The sequence below is a fragment of the Dermochelys coriacea genome, chromosome 3, assembly GCF_009764565.3.
Source record: "Dermochelys coriacea isolate rDerCor1 chromosome 3, rDerCor1.pri.v4, whole genome shotgun sequence".
Lineage (NCBI taxonomy): Eukaryota > Metazoa > Chordata > Testudines > Dermochelyidae > Dermochelys > Dermochelys coriacea.
In genome coordinates this window covers 131,994,758-132,015,601 of record NC_050070.1, presented here as the reverse complement: position 1 = coordinate 132,015,601, position 20,844 = coordinate 131,994,758, and the positions used below count along the sequence as shown (strand labels likewise).

The 20,844-nt window shown below is 43.2% G+C and overlaps 1 protein-coding gene and 1 long non-coding RNA gene across 2 annotated transcripts in view; one reads left to right on the top strand and one right to left on the bottom strand.

Annotated features, from left to right (window-relative positions):
• Positions 1 to 20,844, bottom strand: part of PGBD5 (piggyBac transposable element derived 5) — an 89,463-nt gene that overhangs the window by 6,185 nt on the left and 62,434 nt on the right. Inside the window, exons 4-5 of the mRNA XM_038396811.2 lie at positions 13,992 to 14,172; positions 6,803 to 7,000 (exon numbers count right to left, since the gene is read on the bottom strand). Of these exons, the coding sequence (XP_038252739.1) occupies positions 6,803 to 7,000; positions 13,992 to 14,172 (379 nt within the window). The remainder of the gene's footprint in view (positions 1 to 6,802; positions 7,001 to 13,991; positions 14,173 to 20,844) is intronic.
• The window catches only part of LOC119853585, a 56,973-nt gene that overhangs the window by 21,574 nt on the left and 14,555 nt on the right, over positions 1 to 20,844 (top strand). The window lies entirely within an intron of this gene.

The following is a 20,844-nucleotide window of genomic DNA, read 5'->3' as shown; positions in this document are numbered from 1 at the left end:
TCCCCCTCTTATGTTCTCTCTCTGGCCCAATGAGCGTTCTGCTCTGGATAAATACTTAAATAGTCATGGGGCCAGAGAGCGAGAGCCTGGGTGTGAGTGAGAATGACTCTGTAGCCCTTTGGTTAGGGTACCCATCTGGGAGGTGGGGCTTCAAAGCCTGAGCCATAACTTCAAGCACTATCTACACAGCTATTACTACAGTGCTATCATGAGCTTCATTAGCACGGTCACTCTGGGCTGGGAAGCTCACTGCTGTGGGCTGCATAGACATAACCCCAGCGACTCCAGGGACTAATGTCATCAGGCAGCTTTTTGCAGTTTTCACTCTGGCCGGACTAGCTATGTTGACTGGCTGTTTGTTCCATCTCCCTCTCTCCCAGTCATGTCGCCCTCACACCACCTTGCCTCCATGCTCCCCTTCTTCCTGCCTTCTCCCTGTCTTTGTTTAAATGTATCCCCTCCTACCTAAAACCCTCCCAAGGACCCACTTTTAAATCAAGATAGGATGTTTTTCTAAATGCTCTGCTCTAGGAATGATTGTGAGGATGGTCTCTGGCCTGTGCTAGACAGGAAGTCAGACCGGATGATCACAATGCTCCCTTCTGGCCTTGGAATCTATGAATCACTCCTTGGGGGGGAAAACTGTGGCACTAACATGCTGTTTTCAAACCATCATTCTGTTCCCTTTGCAGGTGTTTTCTATTCTTTTCCCTTAGGCTTTGTCTGTCTGGTGTATTTAAACTGTAAAATGTTCAAAGCGGGGACGGTCTCTCTCACTCTGTACAGTGCCTAGCTCTATGGAACCCTGTTCTTCACTGTGTCCTAGGCACTATCCTAATTCCTCCTGGAAGGCAGCTCAGCTTGGCTGAAGTTACTGAGACACCTAGGATTAAGGTGCCTTGCGCTTGGTCCCACTTTTAGTCACTGTCTCAGTTTGGATGAGATGCCAGAATCCTCCTGGCTCTCTGGTCTTTCCGGAATCTTCTAAACCATTAAATTACTTCATAAGAAATCCAGACCAAAATTGTTACTCATGATTTGATTACAGGCTTGAGAATTAAATTCCTTTGGCTAGAAGGCCAGTTCCCTCCATTATCTTTGACAAGTCCCTTATGACACCCTCCTTGGCAGGCCCTGTTTTGAATGCAAGACTCACAGCACGTACTAGGTGTCATATTTGACTGATCCATATGACTATTTATTTAAAGTCTTTGAGTGACAGATTTTAATGAGTCCCAAATGTTGTCAGAGCAGAGTATGAGGCATAATAAGTGTAAATATAACATGGGGGGACAAGGGGCAAAAAATCCTTAAAGCTGATGAAACCAATATTTCTTATTGTCCTCAACGTACCCAGTAAGGGTGTTTTTAATTTTCTTTGATGGAATAGTCCTTAAAGATCTGGCTGACTGTGTGAAGACAAGATTGTCTTTCCCCTAGTAGGTCTGGAAAGTAAAAGATCTGTTTAGTGCAGGTGTTTTTGGTGAAACTTTTTTGGCTTTTAGAATTTCCTTTGATTCACCTTCCTCCATTCACTTTCTCTAAAAATATGTGATTACAGCTACATGGGCACCATGTACTCAGTCTTATTTTCCATTATAGACTGTTTAAGTGTTTCTATTTCTGGAATGTGAATAGGTTTATCTTCTAGCATAGGGGTGGGCAAACTTTTTGGGCTGAGGGCCACATCTGGGTGGGGAAATTGTATGCAGGGCTGGGGCAGAGGGTTGGGATGTGGGAGGGGTGCGGTGTACAGGAATGGGCTCAAGGCAAGGGATTGGGGCAGAGAAGAGGTGTGGGGTGCAGGAGGGGGCTCAGCAGGGGATTGGGGTGCAGAGGGGTGTGGAGTGCAGCAGGGGGCTCAGGGCCAGGAGTTGGGGTGCAGGACGGATCAGGGCAGGGGCACGGGGTACAGGAGGGGTGTGAGGTGCAGCAGAGGGCTCAGGGCAGGGAATTGGAGGGCGGGGTGCAGGAGGGATTCGGGCTCTGGCCCGGCACCGCTTACCTAAAGTGGCTCCGGGGTGGCAGCCTGCCCTAGCCCCATGCAGCGCTGCTCTGGGAAGCAGCTGGTACCACATCCCTGCATAGCCCCTGGGTGGGGGGAGCACAGGGCTCTGTGCGCTGCCCTTGCTGTACTGCCAGGTACCTCCCCCGAAGCTCCTATTGGCTGCGGTTCCCGGCCAATGGGAGCTGCGGGGGGCGGTGCCTGGATGCAAGGACAACGCATGCAGTCCTCTGCCCTGCTGGACCCCAGTGTCGGCCGCTTCTGAGAGCAGCACGGGGCCTGCAGCACCACAGGGGACAATCCCACGGGCTGGATCCAAAGTCCTGAGGGGCTGGATCCGGCCTGCAGGCCGTAATTTGCCCTCCCCTGTTCTAGCACTTCGCAGGCTTGGTTCAAGCCATTGGTAGGAGGGGGCCTAGCAAAGTTCCCCAGAAGGACGCTGGGGTGGCACAAATTGCTCAAAACTTAGGTAATGACTTGGGAATTCCTCTGGTCAACAATGCTCCAGTAGATAGCGCTGGCTGGGAGGTGGCATGGCCAGGATACATGATGATGTGCTCATTCAGCAGACCCCCATAAGGTGTCTTTGCTAACAGGGCTCCTATGTAGCCCTTCCCCTGGTGGAGCTCCCAGGGAAGTACTGTGTTGAAACCCTGCTTGTTCTTTCCTGGGTTGTAGAGAGAGGTGGGCAGTGCTGCTAACTCTTGTGATTTTTTTTTTTTTTTTAAATCGCAACTCTTATGATAGTGCGTGTGGTGGTTTTCCCTTAATGCTCCAGCTCCTGGCATCATGTGATTGTGAGAATCTCAGCTTTTATTGGAAGGGGGGGGGGGGAAAAGTGAGCCACGGTTACAGAGAAGCTTGAAAATGTGACCCAAGCGCATGCTAAAGCTTCAGCCACCAGAAGGCAAATAAAACCACACCAAATGTTGGTTTTTTTTGTTTTTAAATTATGACTTTAAGCCAGTCCCTGACTCGTGATTTTGAACAGTAGGGTTGGTAATACTAGGAGCAGCTTTCATCTTCTGTGGTGTGCAAGGGCTGCTATTGGGGTGTGTGCTGTACAGATATCTTCTAATAAATCCTTAAAGTCCCATGATGTAAGGCAATGTGTAGACCTGAATTTCCATAGTTTTTAAAAGGTCTGAAGTATAATTCTACTGCAATGCCTTCCCTCATCAGACCCATCAGTGAATTCTCGTAAAGGGCATTTGGAAGTTTAGGGCCAAAATCCTCAACTAGTGTAAACTGCTGAAGTCATTCAGTTTGTTTTATAATAAATTATTCTGCTTCCCTCCAGACTTCCAGGTTCTGGCCCTTTTATGAGTTAAACATTTCAGAGAACTAATTCAACGTAACTAGCGAGAGCTGCTCCTCCGCACAGCACCCTCTGGGCCCAGACCTGAGCAGGGAAGAGCCTACTCTGGGGGCACTAGTACCCATGCAGTGACTTATTCCTTCTCTGCCCACTCCTATTTGTGTGGCATTTGGGGAAAAAAGGGAAGACACTGCAAGAGGGAGCCAGCCAAAGACTCATGCCAGCAGGAGAAGCTGTTAGAAGGAGCCTCACAGTGAGTGCTGGATTGATCACGTCACTGGGCTACTTCCACAGTTTTGATGCTGGTCGTTCTCTACCCTGCACTGATTGGCTGTTTGCCCCAACCCCTCCCGCCCCCTCCCATGGTCTGGTCACTTCAGCCTCACTCCATCTGCCTTCCATGTTCCTCAATTTCATCTCCCCTGCCCCTTCCCCCTCTCTTCAATGACTCCTCTCTTTATCTATCTGTTTAGTTAACCCCCAAATACCTAAACACCACCCAAAGTTACACCCATAATCAACACCTCTCCCCCCACACAAATTGTGGCACTAACGTGCCATTTGCACCCCATCACTCTGTTCCCTCTGTTTTGTGTTCTATCCCTTTCCCCTGCCGTTTGTCTGTCTGGTTTATTTAGGTTGTATGCTCTCCAGAGCTGGGACTGTTTAGTACTAGTACATAGGCATGACCATAATACAGACAGTAAATTTTTAAACTTCTCCCCTTAAATTACTTGTTTAAGAAAACAGAATTTTGTTTTGTTTCTTAATGTGGAGACGACACTTAATGTTTGATAGCAGAATACGCAAGTTACTTATTTGTGCAGTACTATAAACAAAGGGCTTTCAGTCTTTAGCATTCATGAGGATGTATTATGACAAATTGGTTCAAAACTTTCATAATTCACATGCTACATCTAAAAATGGGATTCATAGATTGGTTTTGATGAGCACTTTTCTGCAATGCCTCTCCACAGACTTGAGTGGAGTTTGTAGTCAGGACTCGGGTGAGATTCCCTTTCTCTGCTTTTATTTTATGTAAAGTAAGTAACTAGGTCATTACTTGTTGCCTCCACCTTTACTGAAATTCTCATCTATGCCTTAACTCGCTCTTGTCCTCTCTATAGCAACTTCCTTCTCACGTCCCCCTGGGTGTAGTAAGCTGCTTCCCACTTTTACAGGCAAAACGCTGTGACGCCATGGCTCCATTCTCGGACTGTTCCACTGGCCCCCATTCACCTCACGCTTCAGCTCAAAGCTGCCTTCCATTTGATTATTCCAGTCTACGTCGCTGACTTGTCTCTCCCTCCTTCCTTCCCCACTCAATCCACGTGCTCACCAATGGCTTTGCTATAGTCTTGCCACGCTTTGTGTGAAAGACTTCTCTTCTGTGCTCGTGACATTGGGAAGAGACTTCTTGGGCCACATCCTTAGTTGGCATAAACTGGCATTGCTCCGTTCACCTCAACTGAGAGATGCCAATTTACACCACCTGGCAATCTGACCCTCTACCAGTCTCAGTAAGTCTCTCTCCTTTTTCAAATCTCAACTGAAGCCTTTATCTTTTCTCCCTAGCCTATATCTCACATTGTTTTCTCTCAATCTGCTACAATTCGTTTAATGTTCTTTTTATCAAGAACCCCTGTGAAGCATTTTGGTGAATATGTACTTCAAAGATCTTGCATACCATACAGGCTAAACTTTGTAAACCATGATCATGTTCTGTAAATGAAACTACATGAATTTATACCAGCTGAGGTTCTGGCCTCATCTATGTACCAATGTGAGACTTTACACTGAGATGGGTTCTAAACATGTGCAGATTTTCACACCCATGCATAAAATTTGTTGCCTGTGTCTGCTCTGCTTCTGTTAAAGGGACATTCAACCAGTTTATTTGTAAAGGTGGTGGTGACTGTTAAGCTTTATAAATAGATTTTTCTTTTCTGAAACTTGTTTTTTGTAATTGTAGCCAAAGACAGCAACTTTATGCTAGTGCATGAGAACCAGGTGATGCTCATTGACTTCAGTTTAATTACTCCAGTTGCATTGTCCAAATATGCAAGACCATAAATTAGCTTGTTGAACTTAATTCAATTTACATGTAAGGTCTTGTTAGAAAGGCTCTAATTCTGTACTGAGGATGTCTTGGAGTCTGATTCTGTAAATATACAGTAACTTTATTTAATTCTATGGGTTTCAATCAAGCTACTCATGTAACTTCTTTCTCATGTGTGGTTTTAGAATCGGGCCCTAAGACGCCAACCCTTTCAAGTTATCTGCTTCTCTTTTTAGTTAAATAAATGTTCTCTTGTGACATATAATAGCATTCAAAGTAGTTACCAGTTCCCTAGCTCATTGTATAAAGGTTAGGATGTGTGATGAGTTCTGATAAATGAACCCCCAATTCCTGTGAGATTTAGCCATATGGTGTGGTTATGCAACACTTGACTACTGTGACTGGCACCTGAATACCTTAAATTCTGTGCAAGTTTTTGAGAATGCGGATTAAGCACCAAGTTTCCTTTGTAAGCAGTAGCACCTTAAATTTGTAAATATTTAACATTCTTCAATTATAATTTGCTTTTTGTATTTTACTCACTTTGGGCAATAGAACTACAAGAGACTCTAAATGGACGAACCACTTTTTTTTTTTTTTTTTTAAATGTCCTTTCATGTTGGGTTTTGTAAATATTTTTTCAAAACCTACACTATGCCTAAAAATCTTTGAGTCCCTTAAAAAAACCCTCCTATAGTAAGATCAATTTCAGCTGAGTCTTCAAGAAACTACTCACAATCTAAACCATTCCCAAATATATCTTTGGCTGTTCTGGTGGTGTGTTTTTTTTTTTTTTTTTTTTTTAAAGCAGCTGCACCATCAGTTGAGTATGCAATGGGAAGACTCTTGACAAAAAACATTTGTATGTGACGAATGGCTTTTAAATCCATAGGAGAAACTAATTGTAGAATCTGGTCAAAGAGTTTTAATACTTGGTATGGTTCTTATTGGTCCAAAATTTTTTATGCATTTAGGAGTTACTCTTTACAAAGACTTATCATGAAATTATCCCATCAGACACCTTGTTACATATAGTATTTTAACCTCCGTTACAACTCTCTACACCAGCACAGGTCAGCTGGGATATGTATAACACCAAAAAGGAACAGCTCTCTACTGTGCCAGCTAAAGGAGTAACTATTGGCTGGTAGCATTAGTAAGCTTTTTTTAACCTTTATGCAGAGAAGACATCAGTTGACATACAGAAAACTTTTAGCCACTGCTAATTAACTAGATTAACTAGTACTTTATGGACAAGAGCAAACACAATGGAAATAAACTGTAGCATTAATGATCATCTAGGATAATTATCAAGCTTCTTGTCTGGGGTTATCAAACTTACTACGTGTCGTATCTTGCCTTGTCACTTATTTTGCAAAAACTTGGTCACAGTACTGTAGTGATACTGCTGACTGCTCACCTTGTTGAACTGGAGAATAGGCATTAGTGAGAAAACGAAAATGCCCTTTGTTGTACCAGCAGATCAGGGACATGTTTCCCTTCATCTTTATTCTGTACTGCCCTCTGGACTGAGGAGCATCTGGGTTATGCAGCATTGATGGAGGTAGGCCTGTGCAGTCACTTTTCCTGGAACTCAGCAACCCGCAGCAATAAATTTCTGCACATGAAAGAGAATAAATTCTCATCGGCACACAATCCTAGAGGTTTAGACAGAAATGACAGTGGGGCTGTCTGACCTATTTGATTGGAGGAAGAACTGGTCCTAAAACTAAGCCAGTAGATGTATAGGTTGGCCAACGGCCGAGGATTTCCCTGTGATATCCAGGACCATTCTTTCTTTTCAGGCTCCAGGAAGAAATGCATTCAATATACAAGTCCAGAGAGCTAGTTCTCCAGGTGATTAATATGATGCACAGGGGTTTAATTAAAATGAAACTAAAAGGGAGAATATAGGCTGAGTGGCTGAACTTCCCAACAGTGAGATCTATTAGGTTGTGAAATCTCCTCCCAGGGAGGAGGTCACATTGCTTGGGGCATTTAGCATTAGACTGGACAAAGTAGTGGAGGCCGTGCTCTCTTCCATGTTTAACTATGCTGACAAATTGGAAAAAAGGCTTTGGCCTCCTTGAGTTGTCAGAAATGACCCCCATGGTGCTTTTAATCCTAGTGCCTATGGCTGAAAGCTTCTGGTGCTAGCAGATGACAACTCTACCTACAACTTCCTAGCAGTACAATCTTGTCAATTCTACCCTCCTTCAACCATGACAAAGGGACTAATGAGTAAATTCATATGTTGTGAAACCCAGACACGTCTTACTCTAGCAATCAATGCAGCCATGTCAGAATAACCAAATCATTTAACGCACATTAATAACACTGCCTGACTTGTGTTGCATATCTGATGATAAAAATATCAGACTGTTAAATCTTCCTTTCATCTGATTAATTTAAAGAGCATATAGAAATAGAATTTCTTGCTATCAGAAGAGAGAAACTCTGCACAGGAAATCTAGTCAAAGAAATCCCCAAATCAAACAGTTGATCAACTGGATTAAAGGATCAAATCCAGCTTTGGTCAAATCTTTCAGTATTGAGATGCTCTATATTCTGAAGCAATGTCCTCTTCCTGATGTGAGCTTTACAAAATCCAGGAAATCTTAAATCCAAAACTCCTCACTGTCTCTCTAGGCTTTGTTTTGACTATATGGAGGGAATCAGAGTACACACATCTGTGTGCATATTATACTTGGACTGATCCACTTAGGTTTGTGTATTCCACTTAAACTACAGCAGCCCAAAGCTGCTATTTCAGGTAAAACAAAGTTGTTCTGTCAACTGAGAACGCTGACCTAAATTTTAGAGTCTAAAATCTACTTATTGAACTATCATCCTTCAGCAAATAAAGAATATTAAAAATCAAACCACTTGATCAAGGGGAATAGAGGTTGTTACATACTATACATGCATCCGATGAAGTGAGCTGTAGCTCACAAAAGCTTATGCTCAAATAAATTTGTTAGTCTCTAAGGTGCCACAAGTACTCCTTTTCTTTTTGCGGATACAGACTACTCTGAAATCTGTCTTCTGCCTTTGTTGTTCTGGTATTCTGTACATTCTTTGGAGCAGGGGCAGTCTTTCGTGGGGGGGGGGGTGTTCTGTTTGTATAGCACCTAGTGCGGTGTGGTCCTGGACCTTCACTAGGGCTCATAGGTGCTATGGTAATACAAAATAACTAACAGTGCTCATGAATTGACTGAAAGAGCAGCAAACAATTGGCAACTGGTTCTTGAGATTTCCCAAACAGTGCTTTATAAAACCAGAAAAACACAGGCTGGGAGACCACAGAAATATAATTTTTTTAAAAAATTACAGCTGTATTACATTTTTACATAAAAATATAATTGTTCCTGTTGCCCCAATAGTAAGAATGGAGCAGTGGCTCTTCGATTAGAAGACATGAGCTTTTTAAATGTCAGAATGGAAAACCAACACATCAACTTAGCTATTTGATTTTAGGGGAGGAGCCGTCTAACGGATCCTGTGTGGCCAGTTCTGATCTCTCAACCACTGGACTTTCAAATAATAGAAATGGCTAGAAGGGATTTGAAAAGAGAGATCTCTGCACTGAGGTGGGACGAGTATACATAGCATATACATAAAATATGTGCTAAAAATCCTCTTGCTACCCACCAGCTCTGAAACTTTCTTTAACAAATCTGTGACCACCTAGGATTTTAGTTGTCACTATGTGCCATTGAGAATGTCACTGCAGCAGCAGGATTAGAACTCTGATCCTCTTGCTCCAAAAGCACAATCCCTTTACCTAGAGAAGAATTTCCTTTAGCTGTTACAATATAGGGTCTATGACTCACTGAATGGCCATTTTAATGCCCTTCAGCAGAGGGCAGTACTACACAGCAGTTCTAGCTAGTACATTACTGTTCTTAGGATTGCTGAGGTCTGAGGGAGGTAATTAAGTGTAGCCTTTTCTTAAGCTCACATAAGCTTGCAAAAGACTCAAGCAGCTGTTTTGCTCTTTTCACAAGATAATGGGAACCATCTTGCACATCTCTCAGGAAAAAATAATGAAGCACCTCCTTACATAATACAAAGTGGTGACAAATATGGTAGCTGCAGATTTACTATCACCACTTGCAGAGGATGGCGTATGTAATTTGTGAAGGTTTTTAAAAGCTGTAATTAAAACAACCAGTTGCTATGGTAATGGCAGCAATAAAAATTAAGCCCATCTGGCACAACGGTGTGGTCCAAAATTAATTAAATGCTTAACATGTTTTATTAAAGCCCAGAAGAAAATGAAGTTTTACAGAATTCAAAAGAAGTCTGATTGAATGGGCCCTAGTCCTGCTCTCATAAGTTGGGCCCTACCAATTTCACAGCTGTGAAAAAACATGTCACAGATTGTGAAATAAGGCTTTCCCTGTGAAATCTGACCTCCTGCTTGCTGCAAGTCCCCGCCGGGCCGGGTCAGGACAGGACTTGTCCTTCCCCTGCATGGCCGCTCTCGGGGGTAAATCAGACCCACCTCCAAGTGCCTCCCCTTGCTACAGGGCAGCAGCTCTGGAGGCTCCTGCAGCTGGAGGCGGCTTGTGGAGGTAGATCTGATCTTCCCCTGCTGCTGCAAGCGCCCGAGTCAGGAGCCTCCTAACTGCAAGTCTCCGCTGGTCTGGGGAGGGATGGCACTTGTCCTTCCCCTGCAGGGCTGCTGTGGGGAAGAAATGGGGCAGATCAGACCCACCACTAGGTAACTTTTGGGTTTGGACTGCCACGGTTACAACGTTGTGAAATTTCAGATGTAAATAGCTGAAAACTTGAAATTGATCAATTTAAAAACACTCTGTCAAATTGATCAAAATGGACTGTGAATTTGGTAGGGCCCTACTCATAAGTCAATGGTAAGAGGGCTTTATCAGGGATGTTGGAACAATTTTTATAGTGGGGGTGCTGAAAGCCATTGAACCCAACTGTAAACTCCAACTATGATGGAAACCACTTCAAGCCAGGGGTGTGTGGCAACACCCTCAGCACCCCTAGTTCCAGCACTTATGGACTTCATTCATACAGGGCCCATTCCAACTGTCATTTCTATTTCAAACTAAAAAAGCAGCCCACAAAGTCTGTGCTTAGGTGGGGAATCTCAAGCAGCTCAGTGGTTCAGCTCACAAACAGAGGCATCTAAACTTCATGAGTGAGCTTGAATCTCACCAGGACAGGCTCTCGTATAACATTTCTGGTATTTCTACTTCCAGTCACACCTGAAACACCTCGCAGAATTGCATTTCCTGTGCCATTTCAGTGCCTGGTTCCTTTTCTACTTGGAAACCAGAAAATTATATATCTACCTTTATGCCCATGGAGCATAAACTAGACTACATCGAGTTTGGTTAAAGAAACAGTCAGAGAGGATGTTCTTATTTTTCAGAAGATGCCCATGGTCGAAACCTAATGAATTCTTGGGAACTGAGTGTTGCAGACATCCTTTTATATTCCCAGAAACACTTTGTGGTGATTACTAATTTCAGAATAGTAATATTGTAGTTGTGAAACAGAGAGAGGGGAGGTAATTTTATAGTGAAGGCTCCACAAAAGCCTTGACCAAAGATTTCCAAAAGTGAACAGTGTTTTCTTGATTGATTTTGGTGCCTACACTTTGGATTCCAATGGAAGGGACTCTTAAAGGCCCTGACTTTGAGGACAGGAGACTAGCACTTTCAGAAAAATCAGGCCCTTTTAAGGTGTCAATTCAGGCACCCAACTACTAAGGCGCCTAATAACTAGTGTGTTTTTGTTTGTTTTTTTTTGTTTTGGTTTAAAAAGTCTTGGTTCAAATCTTTCCCCACTGCCCATATTAAAGATTCTATCCATCCATCTTTGCAATGCGTTCATAGTTGTTTTCTGTGAAATTCCTTTGACTCAAATTTTTGTGAATTTTTTTTCTCCACCTCTATTCATTCAGCTCTAGCCCAGAACTCTAATTTCCCTAGAACAACAAAAGTTAACCCAATATGTTAGGAATGTGTCTTAATTTTGCAAGGTTGCTCTCATCCTCTATAGCAAAGCAGGTTCCTCAGGTTTTCTCATGAGGCTCTCATCCTCAGTTGCATTATATTCTTGTGTGGCTTTAATTCCCCAACTAAGCATTACTACTGGCTAACAGAGCACTGATCAACCTGATGCCGCTGTTCGGCCTGAATGCATGAAATTGGGACACACCAGGAGAATTGTTTTCTATGGGAGATGCTAGGCCTTCCACTGGCAAATCTCTGCTTTGCTCCAAATTCACAGCTAATGCTGCGGGTAACAGCAAGTGCGGACTATAGTACGTTACCTCTGGCTCTGTGGGTAGGGTCGGAATACACAATCTCCTCCAGGGCTCTTGATTGACTTCACCACTGTTGTGACATATCAAAGCTCTGATTTCCCTGTGTCCCATAAGCCTTCCAATTCAATATGCCATGCCAAGCCAGTGAGCTCGCCTTTATCGCCCAAAACATAAAAGCCAAATAACCCAATGTTCCCTGTTTAACACAAACAGTGTGTTAATATTTCCACTGCAACCTGCTTTGTAGGGAGTACCCAAGCTACTTACCAAAAAGCTAGTAAATCTGCTCAGAGTCTCCCAAAATTAATTTCCCAATTCAATACCCACTATCATTTCTGCTAGTGAAAGGAATGCAGAGGAAGCAGTTGTCATGGAGCCACATAACAAAATATGAACCAGAAACTGAAAACGCTGCATAGGTTTTCATTTTTGATTAGATAATGTACCTAACTTTGAATCTCTAGAAGGCATTTAGTGTGTCCACTACCTGTTAACAGTTTGTAATCTGAGTTCTCTTCAGTGCAATGCCCGTGAGTAGTTAACTATTGTAGGTAATCTGAGTTACCTGTGAGAGAGAGATACTGTGATGGTTCAGGTTTCAGAGTAGCAGCCATGTTAGTCTGTATTCACAAAAAGAAAAGGAGTACTTGTGGCACCTTAGAGACTAACAAATTTATTAGAGCATAAGCTTTGAGCTGTAGCTCATGAAAGCTTATGCTCTAATAAATTTGTTAGTCTCTAAGGTGCCACAAGTACTCCTTTTCTTTTTGTGATGGTTCAGTAGCCAGGATTCTTCTCTACTGTGATTCCAGAGACACAATGGAGAATATTATCCCCTTCTCTCTCTCTCTCACAAATCTGTCAGCACAAAGGATCATTTTCCTAAAGTCTCAGCTTTAGGTCTAAGGATCTAGTAATCCCTTATTTCAACTGAAATGGCTTAAGTGTTTATCTACAAAGGAAATTCTTCTTGATGCTAGAAATTCAAATCTTGTTTACAATGGAAGACCCTGGTGACTGGAGAACTAGTGGAAAAAGTTGCATCACTGGAGAAGAATTTGAGCTGACCAGTTCATGGGGGAGTGGATGTTCGCTAACTGTTTAAAAATCTTTGGGTCTGATTTTTCAGCGTGGGAACATCTACAACTGCAGTCAATGGGAGCTATGAATGCTCAGCACATCTGAAATTCAGATCACTTGTACAACAGCTACTTAACACCACGGATTAATGGGCATTTGGGTCTAACTCTAGTCTATACGTATGTCTGTATTGGTACATGGGCAAACCCTTCTAGTGTAGGTGCAGCTTGTATGGGCAAAGACTGCTTTGCTAGCAACTCTCTACCATAGGGCTTTTACATTTAAAAAAAAATTGCTCCCCAATTGATTATTATACTGGCAAAAGTTTCTGGGGTAGACCTTGCCTTAATTAAAGGCTCAGCATATCCCCCCCTCCCCCACACCCCTTTCACAAGTAAGAACTTCCACACCTATAGAAGACCCCCAAGAAGTCCTCCAGGAAAAAAACCCAAGAATAACCAGGGTCTAAATTGCTAAGAGAAAAGGAGTATGTAAATGATGTAATGACCCATGACTTTGGGAGTGGATGGATCATTACATAAAGTAAAACTATTTCCCCATGTTGTTTCTCCCCCCCACCCCACCCTCACTGTTCCTCAGATGTTCTTGTTAACTGCTGGAAATGGCCCACCTTGATTATCACCACAAAAGGTTTTCCTCCTCTTTTCCCCCCCCCCCCCCTCCTGCTGGTAATAGCTCATCTTAAGTGATCACTCTTCTTATAGTGTGTATGATAAAACCCATTGTTTCATGTTCTCTGTGTGTGTATATAAATCTCCCCACTGTATTTTCCACCGAATGCATCTGATGAAGTGAGCTGTAGCTCACGAAAGCTTATGCTCAAATAAATTTGTTAGGCTCTAAGGTGCCACAAGTACTTCTTTTTTTTTTGCGAATATAGACTAATATGGCTGCTACTCTGAAACCTTAAATTGCTAAGGTAAAAGAGAAAAATCAGAGCGCTCTATTCTCCTCCCCACTTTTTTTTTTTAAAGTAGCCTTCTTTCTACATGATGAAGACTCAAAGGAAAGCTCAAAATCATCTTAAATAACCTCTGCAGGTCCCCTTGTAATGAACAGACTAAGTTACCCTGAGGATTTCTCATGGCTACACGAGGAGATAAAGCCTCAATCAAAAACACTTCTGGGTTATTTGCTGACTTCTGGCAGCAGGATAGTCACGAGCCTTTCAGCATGAGCATTCAGTGGATCAGCTGTCACAAACCTTGCTTCTCAAATTCTTCAAAAAGGTTCAGGCTGGTAATGCTAGGGCCAGTGAAGATGATGTAGTTTTTTCCTGATGCATTCTGACAAAGGCTCTTGGCCACCATACTGTGGAGTTGGGACTTGTTCTTCAAAGCATCCAGTCCGTCAGCACAGCCTCCTTCTTTTAGATGGACATAAATCTTTAATGAGCAAGTAGAAACAAGAAGACAAGGCAATGTGGTTAAAATGAGTCAGGCAGGAGCAATGCAGTTGCCAAACCCCTTGCTTGGCTTTCACTGGAAATGAGTTGAAAAATTAAGGCAGTAGATACCTGTTTAAAAATGTAACCCTTAATAACCTTTTCTGCTGGGGCGGCTATTGGGAAATACAGATCTATGCCTAAGATTAAGGGCTGCTTGAGGTTGCTGTTGCTATTATGTAGCTGGAAAAGCATTTGTCTGGCAGCAATAAACCATGACTCCTAAAGAAAACTCTATGTTGTGTTGAACCTACATAGACTTCATTGTTGTCAGTAAAGGGAGAACTTGGGACCTTCTGCTCCGAAAACACAGGCCTCTACCAGATGACCAGAAGGAATCTGTCTGCTGACTTTACTGTAATGGCGTTCAGCTGTATATTCTCTGGCAGCAGACACTAAAGGGCAACATGACCACGCTGATGCCAGCATGACACTTTCTCCGGTACAAGCCCTTGCATACCAACCCTACATTCTACCTGGAATCTTCAGGGATCACTCTAAGCCCTGGTCTATACTGGGAGGAAGGGAGGGGTGGATCTAAGTTGTGCAACTTCAGCTACATGAATAATGTAGCTGACGTCAACGTATTTAGATCGACTTACCATGGTGTCTTCACCGCAGTGAGTCGACTGCTGCCGCTCCCCCGTTGACTCCACCTGTGCCTCTTGCAGCAGTGGAGTACAGGAGTTGACGGGAGAGTGCTTGGGGATTGATTTGTCGCATCTAGTCTAGACGCGATAAATCGACCCCTGCTGGATCGATTGCTGCCCGCCGATCCAGTGGGTAGTGTAGACATACCCTAACTCTCAGCATTTTTGTCCAGATCATGACTGGGAGACAACCCATCAAAACAGATTGAACAAGGGAAAAAGGGTGCATTAAACTGGCTTTAACAGTCTTAAGCATCTGGCTCCTTTCTAGTTGGCTGCAATCCTTACGGATACTGTATTACTGCCATAGCATCTTAAAGCTAACAGCTACCATTGTCCAGGCAATGTTCCTTCTGTCCTTCATAATACTCGGTCACCATCCACACAAGGCCATTTAAGTGGATATGCAATGGCAGGAATGGTTTGCCTCTGGTTAAATGAGATGCTGATGACCTTAATCCGATTTGCAAGTGGACAAGTATGTATAGCACAACTAGCCTGCTTGTTGAGAGGTGGAGGATTGAAATGGCATAGAGGCCAGACCAGTGCCTCACTCTGCAGATGGACACTCTGGGAATGATTGACACGTTAGTTGGGCACTAGGGGAAAACTAACAATGGATGTAAGCTATCAGGCAGCAGCAGAGACAAAAAAAAAAATTTCAAATACTATACAGTGCCTGTATTGCATCTTTAAAGATAGGCACATCTGGGCTGCAGGTCCCCACCCTCAGCGCCTACTCCCCCATGGCCCGAGGCAGCCACTTACAGATAGGAGGCTCCCTGCCCTGGGCTGGGAGGGGGACAAACTTGCAAGCTCAGAGCTGGGGAAAGAAACTTCCTGAACTGCTACTGAAACCTGGCCTGGAGTGTAAACTGCTGGAGCTGGAGCCCAAGCTCCTGCCTGCGTGTTACACTCTGGAGGAGCAGCTCAGTTTTAAAGGGCCACAGCCTGTAGCACGTGCCCACTGACACTGCAGTACCCCAGGGTGCCTCACTCATCACTCTTGCAGCCAGGGAGCTAGAATCAGCTGCCTGTCCCCACCCTCACTCGCCAGGCAGCCCTGCAGAGCTGTGAGCCCCTGCTCTGAGCAGTTCACCCCAAGGAGCACCCTACAGCGTCTTGTTCAGAGTTATGAACAACCTCCATTCCTGAGGTGTCCGTAACTCTGAGGCCCTACAGTAAACAGGAGCCTTCGGTCTTGAAAGCTGTCACACCAGCACTTCCACAACTGCTAAACTTATATGGGCCATTTAGTTAATTCAAAAAAGCATATCCGGCAGAAATCAGTCCCCAGCAGACTCTGCTCAGCAGTGGAAAGTGCAGGAAAGATAGACGCTTCAAAGGTGGTGGTGGTGAAACCAGGTGTGGCTAAATTCAATGGGCTATTCATTTGTATCTGAGGTTGCAGGAAGCGATAATTTGTAAAAATTCTCAATAGAGTGTGTGGGGAAGAGGCAGCATGGACCCCACAGCCAGCAGGGAAAAGGATCTTTAGCTGGGGATATATTTCAGAAGACTATAACAAGAAAGGGAATGAACCTCTAGGTTACCTTTCACCCAAGGAGCCATGGCAAACCGGTACCTTTGACTCTGTGGGGATTCTGGCTAAGAGGTAATCGGCTATTGCTGGAAAGGAAAGATTGATGAGGAAGCTACTTTTACAAAGTCTGTAGCTTGTTGAGTTAGGTCTCAGTCATTAGAAAGTATATTTTTACTATTGTTTGTTTGTAGCCATTTCTATCTTCTATTTGGTATCACTTAACCTGTCCTTTTGTTAATACACTTGTTTTATTTTAAACCAAGTCAGTGCTATGTTTGAAGGAAGGGGTGTGTATACCCTGGTTAAGTTAATAAACTGTAATGTACTGACTCTTTAAAAGAGCAGCAAACTTAATATCTTCTGCAAATGTACAGTGGCAGGGGCTGTGCATTTAAAGATACATCTCTGAACAGTTCAGAGGCTGGAATTCACGGATTGTTATCTGCTAGTGAGGTTTGGTCAGGAAAGCCTTGGAGTTTTTTGGAGAGAAAGACAGACTAGTGTGGCAGGGAGCTGACACACACAGTCTAATCACCAGCAAAGCTCACTCTTGCTGAGGCAGAGAGGTAACACAGCAGAATGTTACACCCGTGCATTCCCATGGGAAACTACATTATCTTTGTGTGTCAAGCTATTTCCAGAAGCAAGTCTAGCCTAAAGCATAGGCACTCTTACAAAGACCATGGAAGTGATATTTCTCAGGTCTTTGGAAAACTCATTTTACTGGGTGTCATTTTTCAGTAGCTATGGATCAGTTGCCTTGAAATTAATCACTGCAGTTTTTCATAGCACAGTCTGCTGCAGAGACTAGTCCAACAGACATCTCCATCTTGAGGAGCAGCCACCGGCTGTTAAGTGTCTATTTCTGCGGCCATTGTACCTCCAGCTGCTGGAAGGGAGAACGAGCTTTCTCTAGTCTTCCTTCTCCCACCCAGAGTCTCCTGAGATTTGTTTGGGAAGTTGGTAGGCTCCATTTTTTCCTTTCTCCTAGTCTCTGCTATTTTATATCCTCTTCCCTCATGAAAAGCTCTGGTGCCTGCCTTAGTAAGCTGAGTAAACCTGGCATGACTCTTCTCAGTGAAACTGCTGCCCATGTGGTTGTGAATAGCATCAATAAAACTAAGAACCACATTACTTTCACTTTGCTGTTGCTCAGGAAAACCATGAGCAGCAGCAGACACACTGGAACTGGGTGAAGTCTCAGGAAAAAAGCACTGTCTTGATTCATGTTTTTTTGAACGTTATTTTCCCAGTCCTGAGCTAGAAACAATTAAAATTTAAATTCTGCAGAAATTGCCTCGGAAAACTTCCCTCCCACTTGACAGTGGTGAGTGGATTATTTTTTAAACCCTAGCTTAATTAACATTTGGAATACACTTTGAGATCCTCAGCTGAAGATGCTATAGAACTGCAAGCAGTGTTAATGACCAAGGCTAACTGAAACTGAGAGAATCTTTTGGGAGGCTATGGAAAAAAGTTGCTGGAGCATTCTCTGATTGAAACTGCCCAACTTCATGGCTTTTTTTCTGATCTAAGACTGAGCTTGAGAATATATTAATGAGACTTCTTGCATTTGTGCATTCTAACTGCCAGTTATTTAAAAAAAAATGATGCTAACAAGGCACTGCTTTAAAAAAAAATATCTAACAAACCTCTAAACAGAATTTAAATATGATAAACTTTTTTTAGCTGCCTGATCAACAAATGGACAGATAGTTAACTCTCCTGTAACTTGGACCTTTGAAATATAAATTTACCCCATGTTTTTTTCCCCTCCCTCTTTCAAAGTAAAGCTGGTAAATCAATTATAGCTTAATGAGAGAGAAGCTTGTTCTAGGAGATATTTTTGTGTGATAGTGAAGTGATACAAATTCTTCAGTATACCTTCCCAATTTCCCTTAATACAGATTTTTTTTTTAAGAGTACTGGAAATAGTTTGTTTTTTAATATTATGAAGAGTTTGAGCCAATTGTATAGAGCAGAGGTAGAATCGGGACTGGACAGCAGCATTTAACATAACCTTTTATGGTTGTAGAAAAATCCCACATACAACTAATGTGAGATGCTGTAAGAATTGAAGAAATATCAAGGCAGGGGAGGCAACAAGATCTAGTGGGTGAGGCACTGGCCGCAGGAGGGGTGTGTCTCAGTAGACCTGTGTTCTAGTCACAACTCTATTGACCTGCTGCATGATTTTTAGGCAAGTCACTTCACTTCTATGCTTGTTTTTTGTTTTGTCTACTTAGATTGTAAGCTCTTCAGGGCAAGAATTGTCTCTTATCCTAACACGGTGGAGCACTCCAATACAAATAATTAATAGTAATAGGTTAGTAATATAGAAAGGAAACCCATCTGGGTTGGATGACTCTGGGCTAGAGGTAAACAATTTTTTCTCTCTTAATCTTTGACATTTTCTCAGACTCATTTCTCCCATGATAAGCAGTTAAAAATGGGAGCTCAAATACAGAACCAACACAAGGGATTACATGACTTAATATATCCGGAGTCAGTGAAATTTCAGATGGCCATTAATGAAAATGAAACGCACTGTTTTGCTAGTGAATATTCTGCCAGTGAGTGAAATGAAATAGGAAACCAACAAAGTCTGGAAAAAAAACAAAAACAAAACAGATGGCTCATAGCAAACTCAGGGAACAAATTTAATCCCATAGAACTTGAGTGCATATGGACTCAGAATAGACTATTAATCAGCATATTGTGGAATAGCATAGCCCTCGGATGCCAGAGCAATATGCTGATCTAGTACAAAAACCAATATCCCCTTCCCCTGCCACCTCCCAAAAAAAAAAAAAAAAAAAAAAACCCCAAAAAAACAAACCAACCACATTCTGGAAATGCTGGGCTCACCAGATGAGAGGTTTATTGGAAAACACATTACAGTTTGAGAGACATTTCACATGGTGGCAAGAGAATGGGAATTCAGTCACCAGGGGCGTGTCTATATTTGAAATGCTAGAGGAGCACAGCTTCAGATGTCCATATTGAAGCACTACAGTGGCCCACTACCTACACTGATGGGAGGCGTTCTCCCTTTGGCTAGGTAATCTACCCCCGCCCCGAGAGGTGGTAGCTAGGTCGGTGGAAGAATTCCTCTGTGGATTTTTCACACCCCTCAGTGATGTAGCTGAGTCAACAACTTTTTCCATGTAGACCAGGCCTCAGAAATTCCCAAGCAAATATGTTTGACTGAGAAAATAATGCAGACTGTTAAAAGGCTACTGGGGAAAAGAAGACCGTGAGAGATGAGATGAGATGTCACCACCATTGCTTTAGGGTCTTGGAATAGACATTAGCACTATAGGTCAATAATGCTCCCCAGCACTTGTGCTGATGATTTTACCTTGTGGAAAATCATTCATGCAAAGGATACACAGGGTCTCACTAGAAGCTGGGGAGCAAAAATATACAGCCAGGACAAAGAGCTACATTATGACAGATCTGTAAAGTTCCCTAAAAGCTAAATATAAGTGATTCGGTTGATATACAAAGCTCCGAGGGCAAATGTAAAGCTACTGTGAGGCTACAAATTCCACGTTTGTACAAAATTGAAACACCCCAGGGTACAAGTCTCAGATGAAATACATGACACCTGAAAAGAGCAAGGGAAGAAGTAATGAAGAGGAGACAAGATTGACTGTCATGGGCTGCTCACTAGCTCCCAGTATGCACCTCCACACCCCGCCCCCGTGAGAGTACAGAGCAGGACTCTACAGGTACGTATGGAAGCCTGGCTCAGTAATAGTTTCTACAAGAGACACTGCAACTGTCAACAGTAGCTGTTTCCCAAACACACACACACACATCACGGTCCCCCGAACACATGCTGGTTGTATGGAGAGGTTTCAGTGGAGAGAGGAAGGAGTATGGTGACCTGGGGAGGCAGCATGATCCAGTGAATAAAACACAAGCCTGGGAATAGGAAGACCTGGCTTCTGGCCCTCATCCTGCCTCTGCCTCACTGTATGATCTTGAGCAAGCCACTTAACTTCAGTGCCTCAGTTTCCCCATCTGTAAAATGGGGATAATAAAAACATTTCTCTGCATTGAAGCATTGAAACATTTGTCTGCATAAAGTACTTAGAGATCTACAGAAAAAAGTGCTATATGAGAGCTAAATGTTACTTTTTCCCCCTCCCCTCCTTTAAGTAGTTGCTGACCAAGTTCAGCTGGCATTTGTACTTAGTCATCCCCTTTGAGACGTCTAGCAAAAGGAAAGACAGAGCCTGAAGTGTCCTAGCATGATGAAAAACTTCAACAGCTCTGTTTTGAATCCTTTAGTAGCAGGGCTGTAACTAGGGTGGCCTGAGCGGGGCAGCTACCAGGATGCAGAGCACTGGGGGTGTAAAAATAGGGCAGTGCACAGGATCAGCAGCCCAGTGGTCTCAGCCTCCACCCTTGC